This window comes from Rana temporaria, chromosome 2 (genome assembly GCF_905171775.1).
Source record: "Rana temporaria chromosome 2, aRanTem1.1, whole genome shotgun sequence".
NCBI classification, from domain to species: domain Eukaryota; kingdom Metazoa; phylum Chordata; class Amphibia; order Anura; family Ranidae; genus Rana; species Rana temporaria.
In genome coordinates, this window is record NC_053490.1 from 30,585,837 (window position 1) to 30,611,781 (window position 25,945).

Consider the following 25,945-nt stretch of genomic DNA (forward strand, 5'->3'; position numbering starts at 1 on the left):
CGCTGGACAGAAAGGGACCTCAGGTAAGTATGAGGGGGGCTGCTGCACACAGAAGGCTTTTTATATTAATGTATAGAATGCATTAATATAAACAATTCTTCTGCCTTTACAACCACTTCAATGTCATGTTGATCGGGGGGGGCAAGGGAAGACAATACTAGAGGCCGACCGATATGGGTTTTTCTCTGGCCAATGGCAATATTTAGAAATCAGGGCGGCCGATATATGATGTCGATTTTTGCGGCCGATTTTTTTTTTTCTTTTGGCAGGTGGCACTGGCTCTTGGCACTTACAGGTGACACTGGCAAGTGTCACTGATTGGCAGGTGGCACTAATTGGCACTGGCAGGTTGCACTGGAAGATGGCACTGATTGGCAGGTGGCACTGGCAGGCACTAACAGGTGCCACTGGCAAGTGGTACTGGTTGGCACTGATTGGCAGGTGGCACCAATTGACACTGGCAGATGTCACTGATTGGCAGGTGGCACTAATGGGTGACACTGGCAGATGGCACTGGCAGGCTTTACAGCCGATAATGAAACTGCTCTCTGCAGCGCCCTGAAACGAGAGATAAAGACAGAGAGAGCCACAGAGGGAGCCACAGATTCAGCGTGACGTCGGAGGTCGACGGGACCCGAGGTCGACGGGACCCGAGGTCGACGGGACCCGAGGTCGACGGGACCCGAGGTCGACGGGACCCGAGGTCGACGGGACCCGAGGTCGACGGGACCCAGCAGCTAGCCAGCCATATATGTAGCGGTCCGCCCAGATCTCAGCCAATTGGCTGATGTTGGATAGCTGGATCCCACCCACCCCAGGTCCCGCCCACCCTGACATCAGACCTCGCTAATGACAGCTCCCTTCTCTCTCCATGTTTCACACACCGCGGCTGCCCTACAGACAGAGTGTGGAGAAGGGAGGAGGAACCCCACGTTCCTTCTCCACACTCTGCTGACCCAGATTCGGGCAGTGTCAAATATCTGATTTAGATAATAAATAGGCCTATGCCGATTTCTCCAAAATGGCCGAATATCGGTCGACCTCTAGACAATACATGCATATAATACACTTCAGCTGTAACAGTTCATAGAAAGCTACCTCAGGACTTTGGAAAGTTCTCCCAGAAGATCCTTCTTCTCTTTGCTTAGATCGCCCTGTGCACGGAGGGCGCTGATAACGCCCGCATACGCCTCCAGCTCTGGCAAAACAAAACACAAATCAATGTTGTAGATCACACACCCATTAAAAATACTCAACGGTGCTCTCCTGCAGCTTCCTGTGCCTCCTCCCTGTCATCACACCGCTCACAGCCTCCCTTTGAAAATTTCCTGAACACCTCCCCCACTCCGTCCCTGGAAGTATTAGGCTGGCAGTACAATAAAAGCATGATTGGGTTTGTGTCACTATAGAATTTCACATGGGATCTCTGCCAGAGCTGTAATAAAACCGAACGGCAAGACTTTTTTTTTTTTCCTCTTTTTAAAATGTATCCAAAGCCCCCTATAATATATGCAATTCTCACATTTAATGCAGAGCGGTCCCCTGCAGTACCTTTTTTTTGCCACAAGATGCCCTCAGTCTACCGGACTGAATGACACCCAGGGGGGTTGATTTACTAAAGGCAAATAGGCTGAGCATTTGGCAGTTGCTCCAGAGCTTAGTAAATGAGCAGAAGATCTGCAGATTTAAAGTGGAGTTCCCCCATAAATATAACATTACATCAGTAGTTTTAAAAAAATGGCATTAGTCCTTCAGAAAAAAACATTTTTTTTAGATGCCTTCAAAGTGTTGTTGCTAGGCAGAATAGTTATCTTCACTTCCTGCACCTAGGTGATTAATGCTTCCTAACCCTACACCGCACAGACTCCTGGGAATGTAGTGGGTGTAACTTTCCAGGAGTCTGTGCACTCCCCAGTCTCAAAGAATCACGTGACTTGGACAGCACAGGTGCTGAAACCTGATCTGACACTGCTTGTTGCAGCACTGAGCATGTGCGAGATCTGCAAAGGCTGAAATCCAGGAAGTCATACAGTCTGGCTTCATGATGCCCACACTTAAGATGGCCCCCAGTCAATTTTCTATTTTATAAAGTGTCTAAATGCTGTAACAACCTAACAAAACGGACCTTAGTTTACAGACTAACTTTACTAGAATACATTAAGCTTGTGCATTACAGGGGTATTTATATTTAAAAGTGAAATTGTGGCCGGAACTCCGCTTTAAATCGTCCAATCATGCGCAAGCAAAACTGTATATTTTGTCATTTTCCTTGCATGCAATTGTGCATTCATTGCAAAGAGAAGCCTTACCTCATTTACGAAATTAACCCCCCTGTGATACATTTGCCTATATGTCTCAGTTTACTGCTCCCTGCTAGCCAGGTTATTGATGTGCTAATGTCCCCTCACTATTTCTAAAGGTTAATTGATCTATTGTGTTGTGTGAAGGAGAGCTGGGTTTAAGTGGCTTGTGTTAATTATTCTGATTTGCTTCATTGTGGTAATTATGTCTCTATATGCGGGGTCGAGCGGTCTGGTTGATGTATTCAGTACAGCTAGTGCTCAGCGTCATTGATGTCATTGTCTAAAGAAAATGTGTTTCAGCATCGGCCCCGTCGTGTCTACCTACTCATCTGTATAGAAGCCCCAGTGTGAGGGGGGCGGAGATTTGTCATTGTAACAGTTTTGGAAATGACATATAAGCTGTGTGTTATAACATTAAAGTCTGTGTTGTTCAAGCAGTAAGCTGGTCTCATGTGTGGCTTTCTGGGCGATTCCAGGGATATCCCTCCTCGTGGAATATTGGGGTGATTTTCGTTATGGGAAGAAGGGAACGTTGACGGGGATATCATACCCATACCGTCACAATTGGTTGGTAGCAGTGGGATTTTTCCCTTCTATTCCCCTTCACACCCGGATTCCAAGCAGACACTGGAAGAACTACTGGAAGTTCGTGGAAGGATTGCTAGCAACAAAACCAAGCGGGTCATCATAGCAGAATCAATGGAGCTAGACCAGGAGGACGGGATTGCAGCAACGCCAGCAGTACAAGAGATGGAGACACCAGTGATTCAGGAAGAGTCACCAACCAACAAGCTAATGAGAGAGAAGCTAGCGTGGTTCGGCCCGAACCCAACGCCAGATGTGGTACTGAAAGTGATGGACATGTTAGCAAACGCAGAACTACAGAAGGATAAACAAATAAGAGACGCAGAGCTACAGGAGGATAAAGAAATAAGGGACGCAGAACTACAGAAGGATAAACAAATAAGGGACGCAGAGCTACAGGAGGCTAAAGAAATAAGGGACGCAGAGCTACAGTTAAAACTGGCAGCAGTCCAACAAGCAGCCGCACCTTCTACGAACAGTGAGTACAGCACAGCAGACGCAAGGAAGATTCCGTTTAGCGCTTTTAAAGCTTTTGATGAAAAGGACTGTGAGATTGATAACTTCCTGGCGGATTTTGAGCGACAATGTAACCTGCACCGAATAGCTAGAGGAGACTGGGTTTCAATATGGTCAGGCAAACTGTCAGGCAAAGCTTCTGATGCTTTCCGGACCGTGCCAGATCAGGATATCCATAGCTACGCCCGGGTTAAAGAAGTGCTCCTGGCTCGTTATGCAGTAACCCCAGAGTCCCACCGACAGAAGTTCAGGGACTCACGCAAAACCACGAAAGACTCTTATGCGGAATGGGCATGCCAGTTGTCCCGGTCGGCCTCTAACTGGGCTAACAGCAGCCAGGCCACCACCGCAGAGGACATTTTGCAACTAATGCTCCTGGAGCAATTTTACAATCACATCCAGACGGACGTCAAGGATTGGGTGAGAGATCGCAGGCCCATGACTCTACCAGATGCCGCGAAGTTGGCGGATGAATATGCAGATACTCGCAAGACGAACCAGGTCACACCACAGGAACAACCTCCACCACAAACGGTGCCCTCACACCCACCAACCGCTAGATACCAACCTCCTAACAGACCGGTGACATCTAGCCCTCGCTATCATCGCCAGGAGGGCAACGAACAACGCTGCTTCCGGTGCAAACAGCTGGGTCACTTCAAGCAGAATTGCCCCATGAATGACAACACCAGGTCAAATTGGTCTCAACCTGGGTACCGCCCACCAGCAGCAGCCCATTGTGTAGACTCGGCTTGGGATCCAAAGGAGCTGGGTCAGGAAGAACCATTGGGCACCCCTTACGAAGCCCTCATGGTACAATCTGTTATTACGGACAACAGGGAACACCATTGTCAGCTGGTCATGGGCGACAGCCCTGAGCCGGAGGGGCCCTGGAGGGAGCTGGGCAGAAAGAGGCACCGCCGGCCACCCTTCAAGAAGAAGAGGTCCTGGAAGCCGTATAACAAGCTGACCTGGGAGGAGAAGAAGCGACTGGAGGAGAGGGAGTCGCAGCGGGCGTCCCAGATGCGTGCCGAGATGTTCGCCAAGGGCCCACCGGTGGCCCCTTACACCACCACCCAGTTCCTGATGATGAAGGACCACGTGGAGAGCCTGCAGGACATGAGCAAGCAGGAGCTGATCCGTGAGTACATAGAGCTGGAGGAGTGCATAAGCCGCAGGGAGGAGGAGAACAACCACCTGAGGTCACAGCAGCATGAACTGGAGATGGAGCTGGAGAAGCTCCAAGAGGAGAACCGGCGGCTGCGGAGGGAGCAGGGGGTGGCTGACCTTATGGGGCTCTGATTCCCCTCCCCCCCCCCCCCGGACTCTGAGCACCAGTGCTACAGCATTTCAACAAATATAACTTTTTCTTTTTATGAATCTCCTGGGATTGTCACTTCAGAGCCATAACCTGCCCCCTCCCATAGCGGGACACCTAGACGGCGGCGCACAGACCCATTCGCTGTCTTCACACTGACTTCTGGTGACTTTGCAGATCGCACAAAGACTTGGGGACTGACCGGCGTGTGATCTGACGACCCGGTGACATACCTGAGTCTGAAGCAGTTGCCAAGGGAGGTCAGTCATGCCAAACGGAGTTAACCTCTGACTAATAGCTCTGAACCCGTCAACCCTACTGGACCAGGGAAGGTCCAACCGGGTTTGCCGGAGCAGGGAGCAAAAGGGGGGCCATTGTGATACATTTGCCTATATGTCTCAGTTTACTGCTCCCTGCTAGCCAGGTTATTGATGTGCTAATGTCCCCTCACTATTTCTAAAGGTTAATTGATCTATTGTGTTGTGTGAAGGAGAGCTGGGTTTAAGTGGCTTGTGTTAATTATTCTGATTGCTTCATTGTGGTAATTATGTCTCTATATGCGGGGTCGAGCGGTCTGGTTGATGTATTCAGTACAGCTAGTGCTCAGCGTCATTGATGTCATTGTCTAAAGAAAATGTGTTTCAGCATCGGCCCCCGTCGTGTCTACCTATAATCTGTATGGAAGCCCCAGTGTGAGGGGGGCGGAGATTTGTCATTGTAACAGTTTTGGAAATGACATATAAGCTGTGTGTTATAACATTAAAGTCTGTGTTGTTCAAGCAGTAAGCTGGTCTCATGTGTGGCTTTCTGGGCGATTCCAGGGATATCCCTCCTCGTGGAATATTGGGGTGATTTTCGTTATGGGAAGAAGGGAACGTTGACGGGGATATCATACCGATACCGTCACATAAAGGGGTTGTAAAGGTACAATTGTTTTTTCTAAATAGCTTCCTTTACCTTAGTGCAGTCCTCCTTCACTTACCTCATCCTTCCATTTTGCTTTTAAATGTCCTTTTTTCTTCTGAGAAATCCTCACTTCCTGTTCTTCTGTCTGTAACTACACACAGGAATGCAAGGCTTTCTCCCTGGTGTGGAGTGTCGTGCTCGCCCCCTCCCTTGGACTATAGGAGAGTTAGAACGCCCACTAACACACAGCTCCTTTATCTGCAATGTAGAGAGCGTTCTGACTCTCCAGTAGTCCAAGGGAGGGGGTGAGCACGACACTCCACACCAGGGAGAAAGCCTCGCATTACTGTGTGTAGTTACAGACAGAAGAACAGGAAGTGAGGATTTCTCAGAAGAAATAAGGACATTTAAAAGCAAAATGGAAGGATGAGGTAAGTGAAGGAGGACTGCACTAAGGTAAAGGAAGCTATTTAGGAAAAAAATGTTTTATCTTTACAACCCCTTTAATGTCCCCCCCCCCCTTTTTTTATTAAATTTTTTTTTAACTAATCTCTTTTGTTTGGACAAATGAAGTGATGGGTTCTTTTTTGCTTTTTCCCAGTTTTGAATAGTCCTGATTGATGTAGTCTGTACTGTGAGTGCAGGGTGCCTTGATTGGGGGAGGGGGGCACTGACCTATTCCCCTTTTGTGGTTTATCACTTGGTCCAAATAGGATGAGTCTCACCCCTGTGTAAGATATTGTTGCTGCATTTACACACGTTTATTTCTTTCATTCCATCATTCACCCCCCTCCCTCCACTATCACCATTTCCTCGTCCATAAAATATAATATTGTTTGTCACTAGTGTAAACACAGCGCAGACTCCTCCTACTATTGCATGCCCTACACCATGGGTCTTCAAACTACGGCCCTCCAGTTGTTCAGGAACTACAATTCCCATCATGCCTAGTCATGTCTGTGAATGTCAGTGTGTTACAATGCCTCATGGGATGTGTAGTTCCGCAACAGCTGGAGGGCCATAGTTTGAGGATCCCTGCCCTACACCAAGGTAAAGGAAGCCATTTAGGGAAAAAAATAAATAAAAAAATTGTACCGTTACAACCCTTTTTAAATATCACTGGAGGCCTCAAGCATACCACTGGGGGGGGGGGGGAGGGGTGTCCAGCAGCAACATAAAGAGGGGGGGGCGGGAGTTATCGTCCTATGGCGTAAAAGTACAGCAGCAAAAAGAAAATGGGGGAAGGGGGTATGTGAAAGGAGGGGGGGGGAGGAGTCCAGCAGTGTAAAAGGAGGAGGGGAGACACATGAAAGGTGGGGGAGTCCAGCAGCAAAAAAAAAAAAAAGAGGGGGTGGAGTATATAAAAGGAGGGGGTGGAAGTACCGTGGCATAATAGGAGGGGGGAGTCACACAATGTAAAAGGAGGGGGTGTCCAGCAACATAAAGACAGGGGAGAAAGAGTCGTCGTCCCATGGCGTAAAAGTACAGCAGCAAAATGAAAATGGGGAAGGGGTATGTGAAAGGAGAGGGGGGGTCCAGCAGCGTAAAAGGAGGAGGGGGGAGACATGATGTAAAAAGATGGGGGTGTCCAGTAGAGCTGCACGATTAATCGTGGAGAGAATCGCAATCTCGATTCTCCCCGCCTGCGATCTCCCCGTGGGATGACCCGCGATTCTTCTGTGTTCACCGCTGGTTCCACGTAACCAGCGTGGAACGCAAATGCCGCCGATTTTGAAACCGACGTCAGCAGCCTGCGCCGCTGGATAGATGCCCGAGCTTCTCTCACAACAGTAGTTTGTATCCATGCGCCACCCAGCGGTTGCCGGCGGTACTGCTCCTGATGTATTAAACCTTCTCACAGTTCTGTACAACTGTGTGTATCCATGCGCCACCCAATGGTTGCTGGCGGTACTGCTTCGGATGTATAAAAAAAGAGACCAGTGATATGTCTATAATGTTAAAGATCATATAACTCCTATGAAAAAAATCTGAATCAAAGTTTGATTCTGCTTTTTTCATTGCAGTTATATGATCTTTAAGATTATAGACATATCACTGGTCTCTTTTTTTATATATTCATATTTTCAGATAAATCACAGGTTTATTTATTAATTAATTTTTTTTTTGGGGGGGGGGGGGGGGGGGGTTCTGGCATTACATTTTTGAGAATGGTGAGAGAATCGTGATTTTTTGTCTAAGCAAAAGAATCGTGATTCTCATTTTGACCAGAATCGTGCAGCCCTAGTGTCCAGTGGCGTAAAAGGAGGAGGGGGGTCATACGATGTAAAAATGAGGGGGGGTGTCCAGCGGTGAAAAGAGAAGGGGGTAAAGGTGGCAAAGGGTCAAGCGGCATAAAGGGGAGGGTTGGGAGTTCCACGGCACAATGGGAGGGGGGAGTCATGATGTATAAGGACAGGGTGTCCAGCGCTTTAAAGAGGGGGCGTCCTAAAACTGTAAAAGGAAAAAGCAGCAAAAAGAACGAGGGGTAAAAGTGTATGTAAGAAAAGGGGGGAGGGGGAGAGTCCCGTGGCATAACCTGAAGGGGGAGTCCCGCAAAGGGCAGATGGGGGGGGGGGGGAGGAGGAGGAGAGAAATATATATATATATATATATATATATATATATATATATATATATATATATATATATATATATATATATATATATATATATTAAAAAAAAACGTAAAAATAAGTCAAATCCTACGGTGTAAAAGGGGGTGGGATCCTACGACGTAATGGGAGGGGGAGGGGGGGGGGGGGGGAGTCCTCCAACATAAAGGGGAACTCTAATGGGAAGGTAATGTCATTAAGCTGATTGTGTACATTGCCCCAGGCTCAGGTTTCCCATCAATCTCTATCATTTACATTACAGACCGGGGTGCTTTGTGACTTTTCACACTTCTAATGACTGCTTTAGTGTACTGAATCACAAACCACATTTATGAAGCCGATGACTTTGTGTACTATAAATAGAAATGAAGCCATGTGCTACTCAATTGATAAAAGTGCAGTACGACCCCAGCAGACCTTCGCTTTCCTGCTCCAGGACTGACCTCCTTGGTTATTGCTCCACTGACAGGTTCTCTTTGATTCCCTCCCTGCAATGACTTGTATTCACAGAAGAGAAGAGCGCACAGCGCCACCTGCCGGCGGAGCCCCGCACACACTTCCAGTGTTTACAATCAGCCAGGCAGCGCGCGGACGTCACTCCAAGGGGGGCGTGCCCTCCATCATTTTATACACAGACCGGCCGCGCACGCGCAGTGAGTAGGGCATAGAAGTGAGAAGAATGGAGGGAATAGTTACCCAGCTTGCGGAGGATCCTCTTACACTCATCCCGGCTGAAGTCCAGCAGGGTGGGCCACACCACAGGCATCCTGTCCCGGCGTCCTCTGCGGTCACTCAGGCCTGGAAGGCATCACTCCCAGCAGCCCCTGTCACTGTACTGAGGGGGACCCTTGTGACAGCGGGAGACCACACCCCGCCCTGACAGGGGCGGACCAATGGCGGGACACCCGGAGAGTCCTGCTGAGACACTCGCGGCGGACAGCGATGAAAGCCTCCCCGCCCCACTGAGGGAGAAGTCTCTTGCCAGCACAGATCCAGCGGGTTTGATTGCGGCTCCCTCTGTCAAGATGGCGCGCCGGTGACATTGCGCATGCGCGGGTCTCGCCGGAAAAGCCGTTCTCTAAACCTGATTGGGGCAAATAGAGAACTGAAGTGGGCGGGGACGGAGCGTTGAGACTCAAGGACGGAGGCCGGCGAGGGACATTGTGAGGGAACGTTATATCGCCCTCTAGGTGGTACTGCAACGCAGGAGGACTCGGCGGTTGCGTTACGGGATAGTTAGGTAGACTTTCATCAATTAGAATTATTAATGATAATATAATTATTATTATACTTCCTTCATACCTCACAAACTTTTGAGATGGGAATGAGGGACACCTATTGGCAAAAGCATGTAGCCATAGAACACAATTCCTTAAAGCGGAGCTCCACCCTAAAGTGGAACTCGCGCTGATTGGAACCCCCCCCCCCCCCCCCTCCGGTGTCACATTTGACACCTTTCAGGGGGGAGGGGGGTGCAGATACCTGTCTAAAGACAGGTATTTGCACCCACTTCCGGCCCAGCATTCACGGGCAAAAGACGGCATTGCATCACACCCCGTCGCCCCCCCGGTGTGTGCTGGGAACACTCGGCTCCCAGCACACAGCGGGAGCCAATCGGCGGGCGCAGCGCGACTCGCGCATTCGCCGTAGGGAACCAGGCAGTGAAGCCGGAGCGCTTCACTTCCTGGTTCCCTCACAGTGGATGGCGGGGGGGCAGCAGAGTGACTAATATTAAAAGTCAGCAGCTGCAGTATTTGTAGCTGCTGGCTTTTAATATTTTTTTTGGGCCGGACATCCACTTTAAAGCGGGGGTTTACCCTAAAAAATCTATAAATACCATTAGGTCCAGCATACTGCTGACATCTGCAGTATCCTGGGGTTTATGCTGTACTTACCGTATTATCGTAGTTTTCACCCGGCTTCCGGGTTCTCTCTGCCCCGGGGAGTAGGCATTCCTAAGACAAGTCAAAGATGATTGACGTGCTGCTAAAGCGCGTCACGCCTTCCGAAAATACACACAGTGGGACTCGGCTTTTTACGGCGCCTGCGCAGTCAGCTCTACACGGCAGGCGCCTTGTAGCGCCGTAAACAGCCGAGTCTCACGTCGTCTATTTTGGGAAGGCATGACGCGCACAGCGTGTCTCCTGGGAGGATCAACACTCACTCCCAGGAGACATTGCGCAGAGCTCCCCGTCGGGGAAAAGGAGCGACACGCCCATTTCCCGCAAGGAAGAAGACCCCGAAGTGAGGCTGAAGACAGCTAAGTGTACAGATTTAAAAAAAGACAACGCTACAAGCCTTTATTAAGGCTGCAGATAGCATAGCTAGGAAGTTCAGTTTGAGGGTTAACCTCCGCTTTAAAGGAGAATTATAAAGAAAAAAAAAATAAAGATTAGATAGACCCACACGTGTCTTTTTTTTTACCACTTCTATTCCTTTGTATTGGCTTTTGAAATTTACAAATGCAACAATTTAGAAATTTGATGAAAGGTTTAGTGCAGGGGAAAACTTTCTGAAAGATAAATAGTACATTTTATATAAAAACTATATAGATCAGACCAAAATGAGGGACAAATGAGGGACATTGCTCCAAATCAGGGACAGCCCCTCAATATCCGGGACGGTTGGGAGGTATGGTTTCTTTATTGGGTACATGGCGGTAAGTTTCTGCTGTGTATAATCTGACTTCTATTATCTCATGTAGCTTGGTACTCCACTATATCTTTTTCTTATACCTGAGTATACTGTGTCCGTTATGTAGGAGGTGACGATGATGGATGTCAGCTATGATCTGTCCACATACACCCCAATACATTCCAATAATACATGTCTATTATAAATAAAACAAAGTCCTCATACTGGGGCCAGTGCCCTTCCTTCCATCCCTATACTGGGGCCAGTGCCCTACCTTCCATCCCTATACTGGAGCCAGTGCCCATCCTTCCATCCCTATACTGGGGCCAGTGCCCTTCCTTCCATCCCTATACTGGGGCCAGTGCCCTTCCTTCCATCCCTATACTGGAGCCAGTGCCCATCCTTCCATTCCTTTACTGGGGCCAGTACCCTACCTTCCATCCCTATACTGGGGCCAGTACCCTATCTTACATCCCTATACTGGGGCCAGTACCCTATCTTACATCCCTATACTGGGGCCAGTGCCCTACCTTCCATCCCTATACTGGGACCAGTGCCCTACCTTCCAACCCTATACTGGAACCAGTGCCCTACCTTCCACCCTCATACTGGGGCCAGTGCTCTACCTTCCATCCACATACTGGAATCAGTGCCCAACCTTCCATCCCCATACTGGGGCCAGTACCCTATCTTACATCCCTATACTGGGGCCAGTGCCCTACCTTCCATCCCTATACTGGGACCAGTGCCCTACCTTCCATCCCTATACTGGGACCAGTGCCCTACCTTCCACCCTCATACTGGGGCCAGTGCCCTACCTTCCATCCACATACTGGAATCAGTGCCCAACCTTCCATCCCCATAATGGGGCCAGTACCCTACCTTCCATCCTCATACTGGGGCCAGTGCCCTACCTTCCATCCCTATACTGGGACCAGTACCCTACCTTCCATCCCCATACTGGGGCCAGTGCCCTGACTTCCATCCCTATACTGGGACCAGTACCCTACCTTCTATCCCCATACTGGGGCCAGTACAACATTTGTTATGATGAATTTAAAAAGCAAAAAATGCCTTTCTCAATATGGCAGTCATCCCCTCATTATGAGGGGCTCCCACCATCCCTGTGCTGTGCTGACTTCCTCCTGGGGCTGTACCCCTGCTGTGCTCATTATGAGGGGCTCCCACCATCCCTGTGCTGTGCTGGCTTCCTGGGTTTGCTTATTCATCAAAACGAATGTCCATAATTGTTACGAAAAGTTCACGAACATTCGACCTGTTCTTTAAGAAATTCGGATCCGAAATTCGTCAACAAATTTTTTTATTTCGTAAAGTTTGGAAGCATAGCAATTCGAATTTCAGATGCTTCCGAATGTACGAATTTTCAGAAATTCGTACGAATTTTCGATTCGTATGAAACGAACCACATTGTCTAACTGGGGCCAGTACCGTACCTTCCATCTACATACTGGGGCCAGTACCCTACCTTCCATCCAGTGTCATCTTAAGAGCATTATAGGCCCCCGGGCAATACAGTGCACTGGGGCCCTGTCTACACAATCACGCACAAGAATTTACTGACAAAAATCATAAAATTTACTGGCAGAACCACATTTTTTACTGCCACTGCAAAAAAAGTACCTAAAATTACAGTTTTCAGTGCCGAACAATGCAAATGTCAGTATTTAAACTATAAACATATAGCTAGTGATATTAGCAATGTGTTTAAGTTAAACAAAAGTAAAAAAAAAAATGTCTTCGTTGACATGAAGGTCAGGTTACTATAAGCCAGCCAGCACAGAGTTTCCTCTTACATCAGAGTCTGCAGGATTCCCCCTTACATTGACAGGGAACTCTTATGTAAAGGGGAACGCTGCAGATCATGATCTAAGGGGGGAACTCTGATGTGGAGGGGGACTCTGGTGACCAGAGACCACCTTATATCAGAGTCCACTGCTTTCTCTTTCCCACTTACATCAGGGTCCGCAGACTGAGTTCCCCCTTGCATTGTAAGGGGGAATCCTGCAGACTCTGATGTAAAGGGGAACTCTGATGTGGGGGGCACTCTGGTGACCAGAGACCACCTTCCGTAGAGTAAATACACTAAGGTAAGGGGGGTCACTAATATAGGAGGGGGAACCTTTATATCAGTGCCCCCTTACATTTTTTCATTCACTCCCCCCTTACATCAGCAACCTCCCGCACTCGTGGAGGACCGGATCTTCTCTGTGATTTCCGCAAACTGAGCATGGGCAGTTCTAACCCGTCAGCCTCCACAATTTTTTACTGGGGTTGCTGGGCAGACGGTGGGGCCCCCCAGGCAAGCGGGGCCCCTGGGCAACTGCCCAGCGTGCCCAATGGAAAAGATGGCCCTGCTTCCATCCCTATACTGGGATCAGTGCCCTACCTTCCATCCCCATACTGAGGCCAGTACCCTTCCTTCCATCCCTATACTGGGGCCAGTACACCTACCTTCCATCCCTATACTGTAATCAGTGCCCTACCTTCCATCCCCATCCTGGGGCCAGTACCCTACCTTCCATCCACATAATGGGGCCAGTGCCTTACCTTCCATCCCTATACTGTAATCAGTGCCCTACCTTCCATCCACATACTGGGGCCAGTACCCTACCTTCCATCCCTATACTGGGATCAGTGCCCTACCTTCCATCCCCATACTGGGGCCAGTACCTTACCTTCCATCCACATACTGGGGCCAGTGCCCTACCTTCCATCCCTATACTGGGATCAGTGCCCTACCTTCCATCCCCATCCTGGGACCAGTACCCTACCTTCCACCCTCATACTGGGATCAGTGCCCTACGTTTTTTAAATTTACAAAATTACACATTTTTTAATTTACGAATTTTCGAACTTACAAGCTGTGGCCCAGATTCTCATACATTTACGTTGCTCCTGGGCAGCGTAACGTATGTGATTTACGTTACACCGCCGCAGGTTTACAGCGTTAATGTCTGATTCTCAGAACACTTACCTGTAAACTTGCAGCGGTGTATCTTAAAAGCGCTCGGCGCAAGCCCGCCCAATTCAAATGGGGCGGGCACCATTTAAATTAGGCGCGTTCCCGCGCCGAGCGTACTGCGCATGCTCCGTCGGGTAAATTACCCGACGTGCATTGCGCTAAATGACGTCGCACCGACGTCATTTGCTTAGACGTTAACGTAAATAGCGTCCAGCTCCATTCACGGACGTCTTACGCAAACGACGTAGATTTTTTAAATTTCGACGCGGGAACGACGGCCATACTTACATTGGCTGCGCCTCATAGACCCAGGGGCAACTTTACGCGTCGCAAAGGCTACGGAAACGTCGTAAATTCTCTGCGTCGAGCGCACGTACGTTCGGGAATCGTCGTAATTTGCTAATTTACATAAGCGATGGGGAAAACGACGTCGGCGACACCTAGCGGCGGGAAAAAAATTTGCATTAAAGATCTGACAGCGTAAGAGCCTTACGCCTGTCAGATCTAATGGGTATCTATGCGTAACTGATTCTAAGAATCAGTCGCATAGATACCCGGGGCCAGATTAGGACTTACGATGGCGCAAATGGTGTTGCGCCGTCGTAACGCCTTTGAGAATCTGGGCCTGTGATCATAACAAATTAAACGAAAACAAACAATTTTTTGGGCAGTGCACATGTCTTAGTAATTAGTTAGTTAGTTATTATTTAGAATTTTGGGATTTTCAAATTTTCGGATTTTCTTTTATGTATTTAATTTATGTATTTTTGAATTTACAAATTTTTTAATTTACGAATTGCGAACGAATGACCCCAAAAAAAAAAATGAATAAAACAAACACATTTTTCGGCAGTGCATATGTCTTAGTAATTGTCAGTTAGTTTGTTATTATTTAGAATTTTCAGATTTTCGTTCTTTCAAATTTTAGGATTTTCTTTATTATTTTCAGATTTACAGATTGTCGAAATTACGAATTTTCTAATTTACGAAATTACGTATTTTTTTATTTATGTATTTTAAAATTTACGAATTTTCGAATTTACAAATTGCGATCATAAATGATGACCAGAGAATTTTTTTTTTAAACAAAAACAATCAATTTTTTTCAGCAGTGCACATGTCTCGTTCTAAGGTATGTCTAGCATAGAGCCAGATCCACGTACCTCCGCGCATATCTAGGCGGGCGTAGCACATCTCATTTACGCTACGCCACCGCAACTTAGAGAGGCAAGAGCTGTATTCTCAAAGCACTTGCGTCCTAAGTTACGGCGGCGTAGCGTAAATGTGCCGGCGTAAGTGCGCCTAATTCAAATTGTGAATAGCTGGGCGTGTTTTATGCTAATGACTCAGAACCCGACGTGATTGACGTTTTGAACGAACGGCGCATGCGCCGTCCGTGGGGTATCCCAGTGCGCATGTGCGAAATCACTTCGCAAATAGTCAATGCTTTCGACGTGAATGTAACTTACGCAAAGCCCTATTCGCGAACGATTTACGCAAAAGACCTAAACGACGGGAAATTCGACGCTGTCCCGGTGTCCATACTTAACATTGCGTACGCCTCATAGAGGCAGGGGTAACGTTACGCCGAAAAAAGCCTTACGTAAACGACGTAAAAATATGCGCCGGGCGGACGTACGTTTGAGGATCGGCGTATCTAGCTAATTTGCATACTCGACGCGGAAGCGCCACCTAGCGGCCAGCGTAAATATGCACCTTAGATCCGACGGCGTACTAAGACCTACGTCAGTCGGATCGAGCCCACATTCAGTCGTATCTTGTTTTGTGGATACAAAACAAACATACGACTGCGCATCGTAGAACTTACGCGGCGTATCAATAGATACGCCGCCGTAAGTTCTTTGTGGATCTGGCCCATAATGTGCTAGTATGTGTTGCTTTTTTTTTTTTTTTTTGCAGTTTACTACTGTTTTTTTAGGTTATTTATTATTTAATCATTTTGACTGGAAGTCTGCTTCCACCAACACCAATAAGGATATTCACATTAATCTGATTTATTTTATGAGTTTTCCTTTCAATCTTAAATGATATTTAAAAAATAAAATACTGCAGTCAAAGCCCCGTCTTGGTTCAGATTACAATGATTTGCCAGCTAATAATCTTATCAAACCGGAACACCAGAAACGGATCCACATCTGTTAAACATTATCTAACCGTACAGGATATCAAAATGAAATGAACAAATCACATTTGTGTCTGTAAAGAGCGCTGCCAAAAATGTACGTTTCCCCTCCAGAAACACCTGCTTGGCTTGAAAGGAAACAGTTGTGATGACTAACAGTAAAGGGGACAAGGTTTGCAGAATTTCTCTTCTAAGAGGGGGAACGTATACAATATAAAACTTATATAGATACAGCCGAGTCTAACAATAGTTCTAGCAGTGCATAATAGGATTCCACTATGACGTGTTAATAGACTGACTTGTGTTATATTTCATGAGACATCTACGGGTTATGTTTTACAGACCGCAAGACTACCCAACCCATGACATCTTACCCCCGCTGCGCATATTTCCGAGAATGTTCAACATCAAACCACATGGGGAAAAGCATTTTGATTGGGTCAGAAAAGCATGGACTTATTTTCTGGGAATAATGCTTAAAAATACTTTTTTTAAAGCGGAGTTCCACCCATTTTCTGAACTTTCTCCCTATTGTATCCTCTTAGCTCATCCGTTTCTAAAATCCATTTTTTTTTATTTATCTATTTATTTTTCTACTTAAAAGTATCTTTTTCCTGGTGCCTATCCATGGCAGCATACCTATGACAAGCTCCGCCTTGGCTCCTCCCTCAGGACCAGTGAATATTATAAAAGAAAAGGATTAGTTCACTCCCAGCATTCTTTTCAGATCCAATTTTTACCTTCTTCACGAAGACGATATTACTTCGGTACTAATAGATAGATTCAGGATGGCGAGCGTATACTTGCGGCGGCATAGCTTATGGCATTTAGGCTACGCCGCCGTAAGTTAGCGAGGCAAGTACATGATTCACAATGTACTTGCCTGCTAAGTTACGGCGGCGTAGCCTAAAGCGGGCGGGCGTAAGGGCGCCTAATTCAAATTAGGCTGAGGGGGCGTGTTTTATGATAATTAGGCTTGACCAGACGTGATTGACGTTTTTTTGGAACTGCGCATGCGCCGTGTGCCTACATTTCCCAGTGTGCATTGCGGCTAAGTCCGCCGCACGGTCCTATTGATTTCGACGTGGACGTAAACGACGTAAATCCCTATTCACGAACGACTTACGCAAACAACGTAAAATTTTCGAATTTCGACGTGGGAACGGCGGCCATACTTAACATTACTATTCCATCTATTTGATGGAATAACTTTAGGCCTGCTAATGCGTTGCGTAAACAGCGTATCTGTACTGCGTCGGCCGGGCGTACGTTCGTGAATAGGCGTATCTACTGATTTACATATTGTACGCCGACCGCAATGGAAGCACCACCTAGCGGTCAGCCTAAAAATTACACTTTAGGATACGAGGGTGTAAGACACTTACGCCGCTCGTATCTGAGCCTAATTTAAGCGTATCTGGTTACCAGAATACGCTTAAATTAGCGCCAACGGAAATTCTGACTTAGGCTGGCGTATCTACTGATACGCCAGCCTAAGTCTCTCTGAATCTAGCTATAAGACACTATCTTCAAGCCACAACTTCCTTCAGACTTTCACCTAACCTATTTGTATTACTCCGAAAAAAAATAAGATGGGCAAAGAAACATCGTCTGGGGCCTTCCTGCCATTCCAGAACTGCAGTATCAGTGTCCATAGAGGGCGCAGGAGCACCGCCCCCTCTCTCTCCTGCACCGCCACTGATCAACAATACATAGATTCATGCATTGCATGAATCTATGTATTGTTGCTGCCGCCCACTATTCAGATGACCGGCCCCCTGATGAGCGCCGGCCATCTGAATAACGGCAGATGGTTGGCTTTGGAAGTGCCTATCAGAGCCAGCAGCTCTGATAGGCTTTCCGATTTCCACGGGGGGTGCGTTCCCTGACTAACACTGACAGGCGTCTCAGCCAATCAGGTTCACCGGTTCTGGTTACCGGTAACCTGATTGGCTGAAGTGTCATCGAGGGACTGTGGAAGGAGGATGGCTGACCCCAGAAAGGTAAGTGCCGGGTTGGGGGGGGGGGCAATCTGGCAGCATTTTACAGGGCACTGTGGTGACAATTGATGGGCACAGTGGCAAAAATTAAAGGAGACAGTGGCAAAAATTGATGGGCACAGTGGTGACAATTGATGGCACAGTGGTAACAATTGATGGCACAGTGGCTGCATTTGGCATGGCACAGTGGCTGCATTTGGCATGGCACAGTGGTGACAATTGATGGGCACAGTGGCAACAATTGATGGCACAGTGGTGACAATTGATGGGACAGTGGTAACAATTGATGGCACAGTGGCTGCATTTGGCATGGCACAGTGTTGACAATTGATGGGCACAGTGGCGACAATTGATGGCACAGTGGTGACAACTGATGGGACAGTGGCAACAACTGATGGCACAGTGGCTGCGTTTGATGGCATGGCACAGTGGTGACAATTAATGGGCACAGTGGCAACAATTTATGGCACAGTGGCTGCATTTGATGGCATGGCACAGTGGTGACAATTGATGGGCACAGTGGCGATAAATGATGGCACAGTGGCTGCGTTTGATGGCATGGCACAGTGGCTGCATTTGGCATGGCACAGTGGCGACAATTGATGGCACAGTGGCGACAATTGATGGCATGGCACAGTGGCGACAATTGATGGCACAGTGGCGACAATTGATGGCATGGCACAATGGCGACAATTGATGGCACAGTGGCTGCGTTTGATGGGCACAGTGGCTGCGTTTGATGGGCACAGTAGCTGCGTTTTATGGGCACAGTGAGGCTGCTTGTTTTTATTTTTTCGTTTGTTTGCGCCCACCCAAAAAATTTGGAGCACCAGCCACCACTGTGCAGTATCCATCATGATATGCAATTCTAAACTGATTGATTATGATATATGTAATGACACGAGTATGAAAGTGGGTTAAAGTCGTTTAGGACATTCCATTCCCGAACACAAAGGCAGCTACCAAACACTCCAACCAGCCGAACAAGAAACCCATACGAATAATAATCCCCCAAATACGAGACAAACCTCTGTTTTGAGGGTCAAGCAGGAATGAATCTTTATTGAAAGCAATCCAAGTTTTATACATAGTCAAATGAGAGGTGCATACCGTTTTAGAGATAGATCTTCTCCGCCGCTTCCGGGTATGGTCTGCGGGAATGGGCGTTCCTATTTGATTGACAGCCTTCCGACGGTCGCATACAGCGCGTCACGAGTTGCCAAACGTCGGTGCGGCTCTATACGGCGCCTGCGCACCGACGTTCGGCTACTTTCGGAAACTCGTGACGCGCTGTATGCGACGGTCGGAAGCCTGTCAATCAAATAGGAACGCCCAGTCCCGCAGACCATACCCGGAAGATGCGGAGAACATCTATCTCTAAAACGGTAAGTACTGCATTGATTTTAAAAAAAACACCTGATTATGCTTCCTGTAATTTGCCTCAATCTAATATTAAAAATAGATTTTTTTGGGTGAACCTCCACTTTAATTAGTGAAAATAAAATCAATAATTAGTGAAAAAGGGAGAGGGAGCTCGGGTAAGTACTAGGGGGGCTGTGGTGGCTGTTGCACACAGGAGGTTCTTTATCTTCATGCATAGAATGAATAAGCCCTGGTTCACACTGGGCTGCGGGAGTGAAGCCGTGCGAGTTCAGCTGAACTCGCACGATTTCACTCCCGCTGGCAGTCCCGATTTCGGCAGCGATTTAAGAGACATCTGTGCAGGTTTCTGCACAGATGTCTATGTAAATCGCCGCCCGAAATCGCAAAAAAGTAGTACAGGAACTACTTTTTGAAATCGGTGCAGCGCCGCAGATGCGGCGTCGCACCGATTAGGACAGTGTCATTGCCGACAATTGCCGGCAAATGCCGCCGATTTGAGATGCGATTTCACATGTGAAATCGCATCTCAAATCGAAGGAGATCGTACCCAGTGTGAACCTGGGCTCAGGGTAAATAAACATGTGCCTTTACAACCACTTTAATCCCTAATAAAACAGACTCATAGGGGTTACTTACTAAAACTGGAGAGTGCATAATCTGGTACAACTCTGCATGAAAATCAATCAGCTTCAGGCTAGGTTCACACTGCTGCGAATTCAAAATCACGGCAAAACCGCGATTTTACCGCGATTTCGCGGCTGCGATTTTGCCACGATTTCGGCCGCGATTTAAGAGACATCTGTGCAGGGTTCAATGTAAATCGTGGCCTGAAATCGCAAAAAGTAGTACAGGAACTACTTTTTGAAATCGGTGCAGCGCCGCAGATGCGGCGTCGCACCGATTAGGACAGTGCCATTGCCGAAATTTGCCACCAATTTGAGATGCGATTTGACATGTGAAATGGCATCTCAAATCATACCAAATCGTACCCAGTGTGAACCTGGGCTCAGGGCCGTCTTTAATATGGTTTGGGTCCTGGGCAGCTGCCCCATTTGCCCTGTGGTAAAGAAGGCCCTGCCTGGGCTCCAGGATTTATTGCCAATGCCTAATTGAACAAGCTGATGTTAGAAGCTGATTGGCTACCATGCAAAGCTGCACCAGATTTTGAACTCTCCAGTTTTAGTAAATCAACCTCATAGAGATTTTATACATGCAGTAACATGGATGCCTGTGCAAGATGCACTATCAATAAACTGCAACACATCATGATGGATGTATCAATGAAACCACAGATGCAGAATTATGGCTGAACCCTTGAGTTTCACTAAAGTGAAATCCCAATTGGCCAACTTCTTCCCAAAATTCAAAAATCCATTTTGACAGATTCATTACCAAATTGTGAGCATCACAGTGCAAAACCATTTTTTTTTTTTTTGCAGTGCTAAATTAATAAAAAAGAAAGTGACCTGAACTTTTTGGCCCAGATTCTCAAAGGGCTTACGACGGCGCAAAGCAATGTACGCCGTCGTAAGTCCTAATCTGGGCCGTCGTATCTATGCGACTGATTCTTAGAATCAGTTACGCATAGATATCCATAAGACCTGACAGGCGTAAGGATCTTAAAGGGGAGTTCCAGCCAATATTTATGTTTATTAAAAGTCAGCAGCTACAAAAAGTGTAGCTGCTGGCTTTTAATAAACAGGCACTTACCTGCTCCAGCGTTCCAGCGACGCGCCGGCCGGGGCTCAGCTCCTCTCCCCCCCCCTCTCCGGCCGGCGTCTTCATTGTCACTGTGGGCACCCGGCCGTGACAGCTTTCGGCTTCACGGCCGGGCACCCACTGTGCATGCACGAGCGGCACTGCGCATGCGTGCGCGGCGCAGCCTGGCGCTGCGCTGTTTGATTGGACAGGCGATCGCCTAGGACCTGTCACGTGTCCTAGGCGATCACCTACAGGGAGGGGCTGCCAAAAGGCGATTAAGCTTAATCGCCTTTGCAGCCCCTCGGCGGAAGGAGGAAGTGGGACAGGAAGTCCCCTTCTCCTGAAGCCCCCACTCCCCCCCAAAAAAAATTATTTGGCATGTAAGGGGGTGAGGAGTGGGATAAGCGTAAGTTCAATTTTTGGGTGGAACTCCGCTTTAAATGCAATTTTTTTTTTCCGCTAGGTGTCGCCTCCGTCGTTTTCCCTGTCGAGTATGCAAACTAGCTAAATACGTGAATTCCCGAGTGTACGCGCGGTCGACGCAGTGAAGTTACGACGTTTACGTTAGTTTTGCGCGGTGTAAAGTTGCCCCTGCTATATGAGGAGCAACCAATGTTAAGTATGGCCGTCGTTCCCGTGTCGAAATTTAAAAATTACGCCATTTGCGTAAGTCGTCCGTGAATGGGGCTGGACGCCATTTACGTTCACGTCGAAACCAATGACGTCCTTGCGATGTCATTTGGAGCAATGCACCCTGGGATATTTTTCGGACGGCGCATGCGCAGTACGTTCGGCGCGGGAACGCGCTTAATTTAAATGCTTCACGCCCCCTACCCGGCTAATTTGAATTAGGCGGCTTGCGCCGGGTGATTTACGCTACGCCGCCGCAACTTTACAGGCAAGTTCTTTGTGAATAAAGCACTTGCCAGTAAAACTTGCGGCGGCGTAACGTAAATCAGATACGTTACGCCCGCACAGTTTTACGCCCATATACGAGAATCTGGGCCTTAGTATTGTGTGTCCTGCCAAAGCTAATTTTTTTTTTAACTTTTTTTCAAACTTTTTCTCCGTAAAACAAAGAATAAAATATGGATCTCCCAGATGGAAATCTGTCTGGTAATTATTTACCATCCCTTGCGGTAAGATCCAATAAGAATCTTTTTTCCTGGACCATAAACATCATACCGTTCCGGCAATGTCACCAGGCAGGCTGGAATGTCGTAAATTTCATGCAACACTTTTCCGCTTGTCTGCAGGTACTGAATTGCCCAGCTGTTCCTGACATTCACTGGTTGCCACCTGAAAAAGAACGTTATTCAACAAAGATATATTAGTAGGAACTGTATATGGTATATAAAGCAGAATTAAACATATTGGCCTGGATTCTCAGAGGACTTACGACGGCGTAGCGCCATGTACGCCTTCGTAAGTCCGAATCCGAGCCGTCGTATCTATGCGCCTGATTCTTAGAATCAGTTACGCATAGATTTCTATTGCATCCGACTGGCGTAAGTCTCTTACGCCGTCGGAGCCTAACTGCATTTTTAAGCTGGGCGCTAGGGGCGTGTAAGCTGATTTACGCGTCAAAATATGTAAACCAGCAAGATGCGCGAATTCCCGAATGTACGCGCGGCCGACGCAGTAAAGATACGCCGTTTACGTTAGTCTTTTCCCGGCGTAATGTTGCCCCTGCTATATGAGGCATAACTGCGGCGTACCAATGTTAAGTATGGATGTCGTTCCCGCGTCGAAATTTGAGAAAGTCACGTCGTTTGCGTAAGTCGTCCGTGAATGGGGCTGGACGTCATTTACGTTCACATCGAAACCAATGACGTCCTTGCGGCGTACTTTGGAGCAATGCACACTGGGAAATTCCACGGAGGGCGCATGCGCCGTTCGGGAAAAACGTCAATCACGTCGGGTCACAGTACATTTACATAAAACACGCCCCCCCGATCCAAATTTGAATTAGGCGGGCTTACGCCGGCCGATTTACGCTACGCCCACGCAACTTACGGAGCAAGTGCTTTGAGAATATAGGGCCAGATCCACAAATATCCTGCGTAACTTAAATCTTCCGATTTAAGTTACACCGCCGCAAAATTTCTACCTAAGTGCCCGATCCACAAAGCACTTACCTTGAAATTTGCGGCGGTGTAACTTAAATGTGTCCGGCGCAAGGCATGCCGAATCTAATGGGGCGAGTCCCATTTAAATTAGGCGCGCTCCTGCGCCGGACGTACTGCGCATGCTCCGTCGGGTAACTTACCCGACGTGCATTGCGCTAACAGACGTCGCTCCGACGTCATTTGCTTAGACGTTAACGTAAATGGCGTCCAGCGCCATTCACGGACGTCTTACGCAAACGACGTAGAGTTTTAAATTTCGACGCGGGAACGATGGCCATACTTATTAGGGCTTAGTCAAATAGGACTTAGCCCTAGTTTTACACGGCGTAACTCGACGTAAACGCCGTAGATTTAGCGCGACGGGGCCCGTCGGAACGTTCGTGGATCGCCGTAAGTGTTCATTTGCATATTCTAGGCCGGCCGCAATGGCCTCGCCACCTAGCGGCCGGCCTAGAATTGCATCCTTAAGATCCGACAGTGTAATTCAATTACACATGTCGGATCTTCTGCCTATCTATGGTAAACTGATTCTGTGGATCAGTTCCATAGATAGAAACAGGGATACGCGGGTGGAACCTCTTTTGTGGATAACCCCCTATGCACTTGCCCGTGTAAGTTGCGGAGGCGTAACATAAATCAGATACGTTACGCCCGCACAGTTTTACGCGGATGTACGAGAATCTGTCCCATTGGAGTTTTTTTATAAATATTTACACACAAGATTCACATAACTTTCACCCAGGTATGACTTTTATACAAATTTTGAGGGTTAACATTGCAGTCTATGGTCTTCAAGTTGCATGAAAGTCGGACCACAGTAATGCATGAACTACTTTGAAGTTGCTGCAACTTTTAACAGAGTTCCAGAATGTATTAAAAAAAAAATGAAAAGTCAGCTACGAAGCTTGCCTCCGGACTTGATGCGAGTGCCTGGCGGTCGCGATGATCGCTGGGCACCCGCGATTGCTCATTACAGAGCGAGAACGGTGATGTGTGTGTAAACACACACATCCCGGTTCTCTCAGGGACGAGGAGGCTGATCGTGTGTTCATACAATGTACGAACACCGATCAGTCTCTTTCAGTAGTCAGTCCTATCCCCCTCACAGCTAGAACACAAATTAGGGAACACATTTAACCCCTTGATCACCCCTAGTGTTAAACCCTTCCCTGCCAGTGACATTTATACAGTAATCAGTGCATTTTTATAGCACTAGACAAAAAAGAGAGTATCTCCCCCTGGGTGGGACTTTTAAGGCCAGACAAAGGCCCAGATTCACAAAGCGCTTACGCCGACGTATAACAAGTTACGCTGACGTAAGCACAAATGTGCGCCGTCGTATCTGTGCGCCAGACCCACAAACAGATATGCGCCTAAAGCCAGGCTACACCCCGCCGACGTATCTTGCTTACGCCAGCGTAGGGTGGGCGCACATTTAGGCTGGGTGCATGGTGCCGCTCCCATTGATTAGCCATTCAAACATGCAAATGAGGGAAATACGGCGATTCACGAACCTGTGTGCGCCCGACGTAGGCTACGCGAGGTGCGCGTAAGTTGTACGTCGGCGTAAAGTTTTTTCCCATAAAGGAGGTGCAACCCAGCAGCAGACATGCAAAGGTCTGCACCAGGGAACAAAAGCCGGCGTATTTTACGTTGGACGTGTGTCTGGCTGGGCGTAGGTTACATTCACGCCGTACGAAGTGATCCGGCGTAGTTTAGGCAGTTGTTTCGACCTGGTTGTGAGCAGGCGCAGGGGGATGCGTCCACGTCACGGCGCATGCGCAGTTCATAATACGTATCTGTCTGGCGCTCGGCCCATCATTTGCATGGGGTCACGCCTCATTTGCATGGGTCACGCCCACTTCCACCTACGCCTTCGAATCCTACGCCACGCTGGCACAGCGTTGGGAGCACTGGCTTGCTGAATTCAATGCTTGCCTCTCCGCGCTACGCCGGCGTGGCGTACGGCATTTGCGCTATGGCGGCGTAATGTGCGCCCACACTCTGTGAATCTGGGCCAAAGTGTTGAAGTAAAAAATGGTTTAATAGAAATGGGTACATACAATGCCACCTACTAATGATACACGCAGCAAGCACCCAATGTGCATATAAAAAAACAAATATACAAATACAAAAAAATAAAACAGCACATATGCCACAAGAAGTGGCAGATAGATACAAAACTCTCCTAGTTGATGATTCATAAATGCCAGACGCGTTTCTGGAAATAGACCGTCATCAGGGGCCACGGATGAAGAGTAGTACAATCGTGGTTCTTTTTTACACGAACCAAGTTATTTCATGGATATAGACCCTTCCTGGCTATATGAATATATAAAGATAGGGTTTATGTCTGAGCGTTCCTCGAGCCCAGAGGGATAGGGAATGGGTGGGCCCAGGGCCTTCCGGTGTGTTGATACCAGATCACGTCCTGCCCAAGTCCAAATTCAAATGCCCTAAATCCCTGTGGGAGTCTTAATAGACCCACTGGCTCTCCAGATCCAAAATCAGAAGATCAAGGAATGGCGTTTCCCCCAGTGTCCAGGTGCCTCAAAGAACCACGATTATTAGTAAGTGCCATTGTATGTACCTATTTCTATTAAACCATTTTTTACTTCAACACTTTGGCCCCTTTCAGACTGGGGCGGGAGCTGCGGTGGCGGTATAACGCCGCTAAAAATAGCGGCGCTATACCGCCGGAATTGCCACGGGTATCAGCCGCTAGCGGTGCG

General features: G+C 47.9%; 1 protein-coding gene across 13 annotated transcripts in view; it reads right to left on the minus strand.

Annotated features, from left to right (window-relative positions):
• Nucleotides 1-9,291, minus strand: part of EMSY (EMSY transcriptional repressor, BRCA2 interacting) — a 110,466-nt gene extending 101,175 nt beyond the window's left edge. For all 13 annotated transcript variants that reach the window (XM_040340015.1, XM_040340012.1, XM_040340008.1 and 10 more), the window contains exons 1-2: nt 8,937-9,291; nt 1,099-1,198 (exon numbers count right to left, since the gene is read on the minus strand). In XM_040340015.1, coding sequence (XP_040195949.1) covers nt 1,099-1,198; nt 8,937-9,006 — 170 coding nt within the window. In that variant the 5' untranslated portion in view covers nt 9,007-9,291. The remainder of the gene's footprint in view (nt 1-1,098; nt 1,199-8,936) is intronic.
• Nucleotides 9,292-25,945: the final 16,654 nt, after the last annotated feature.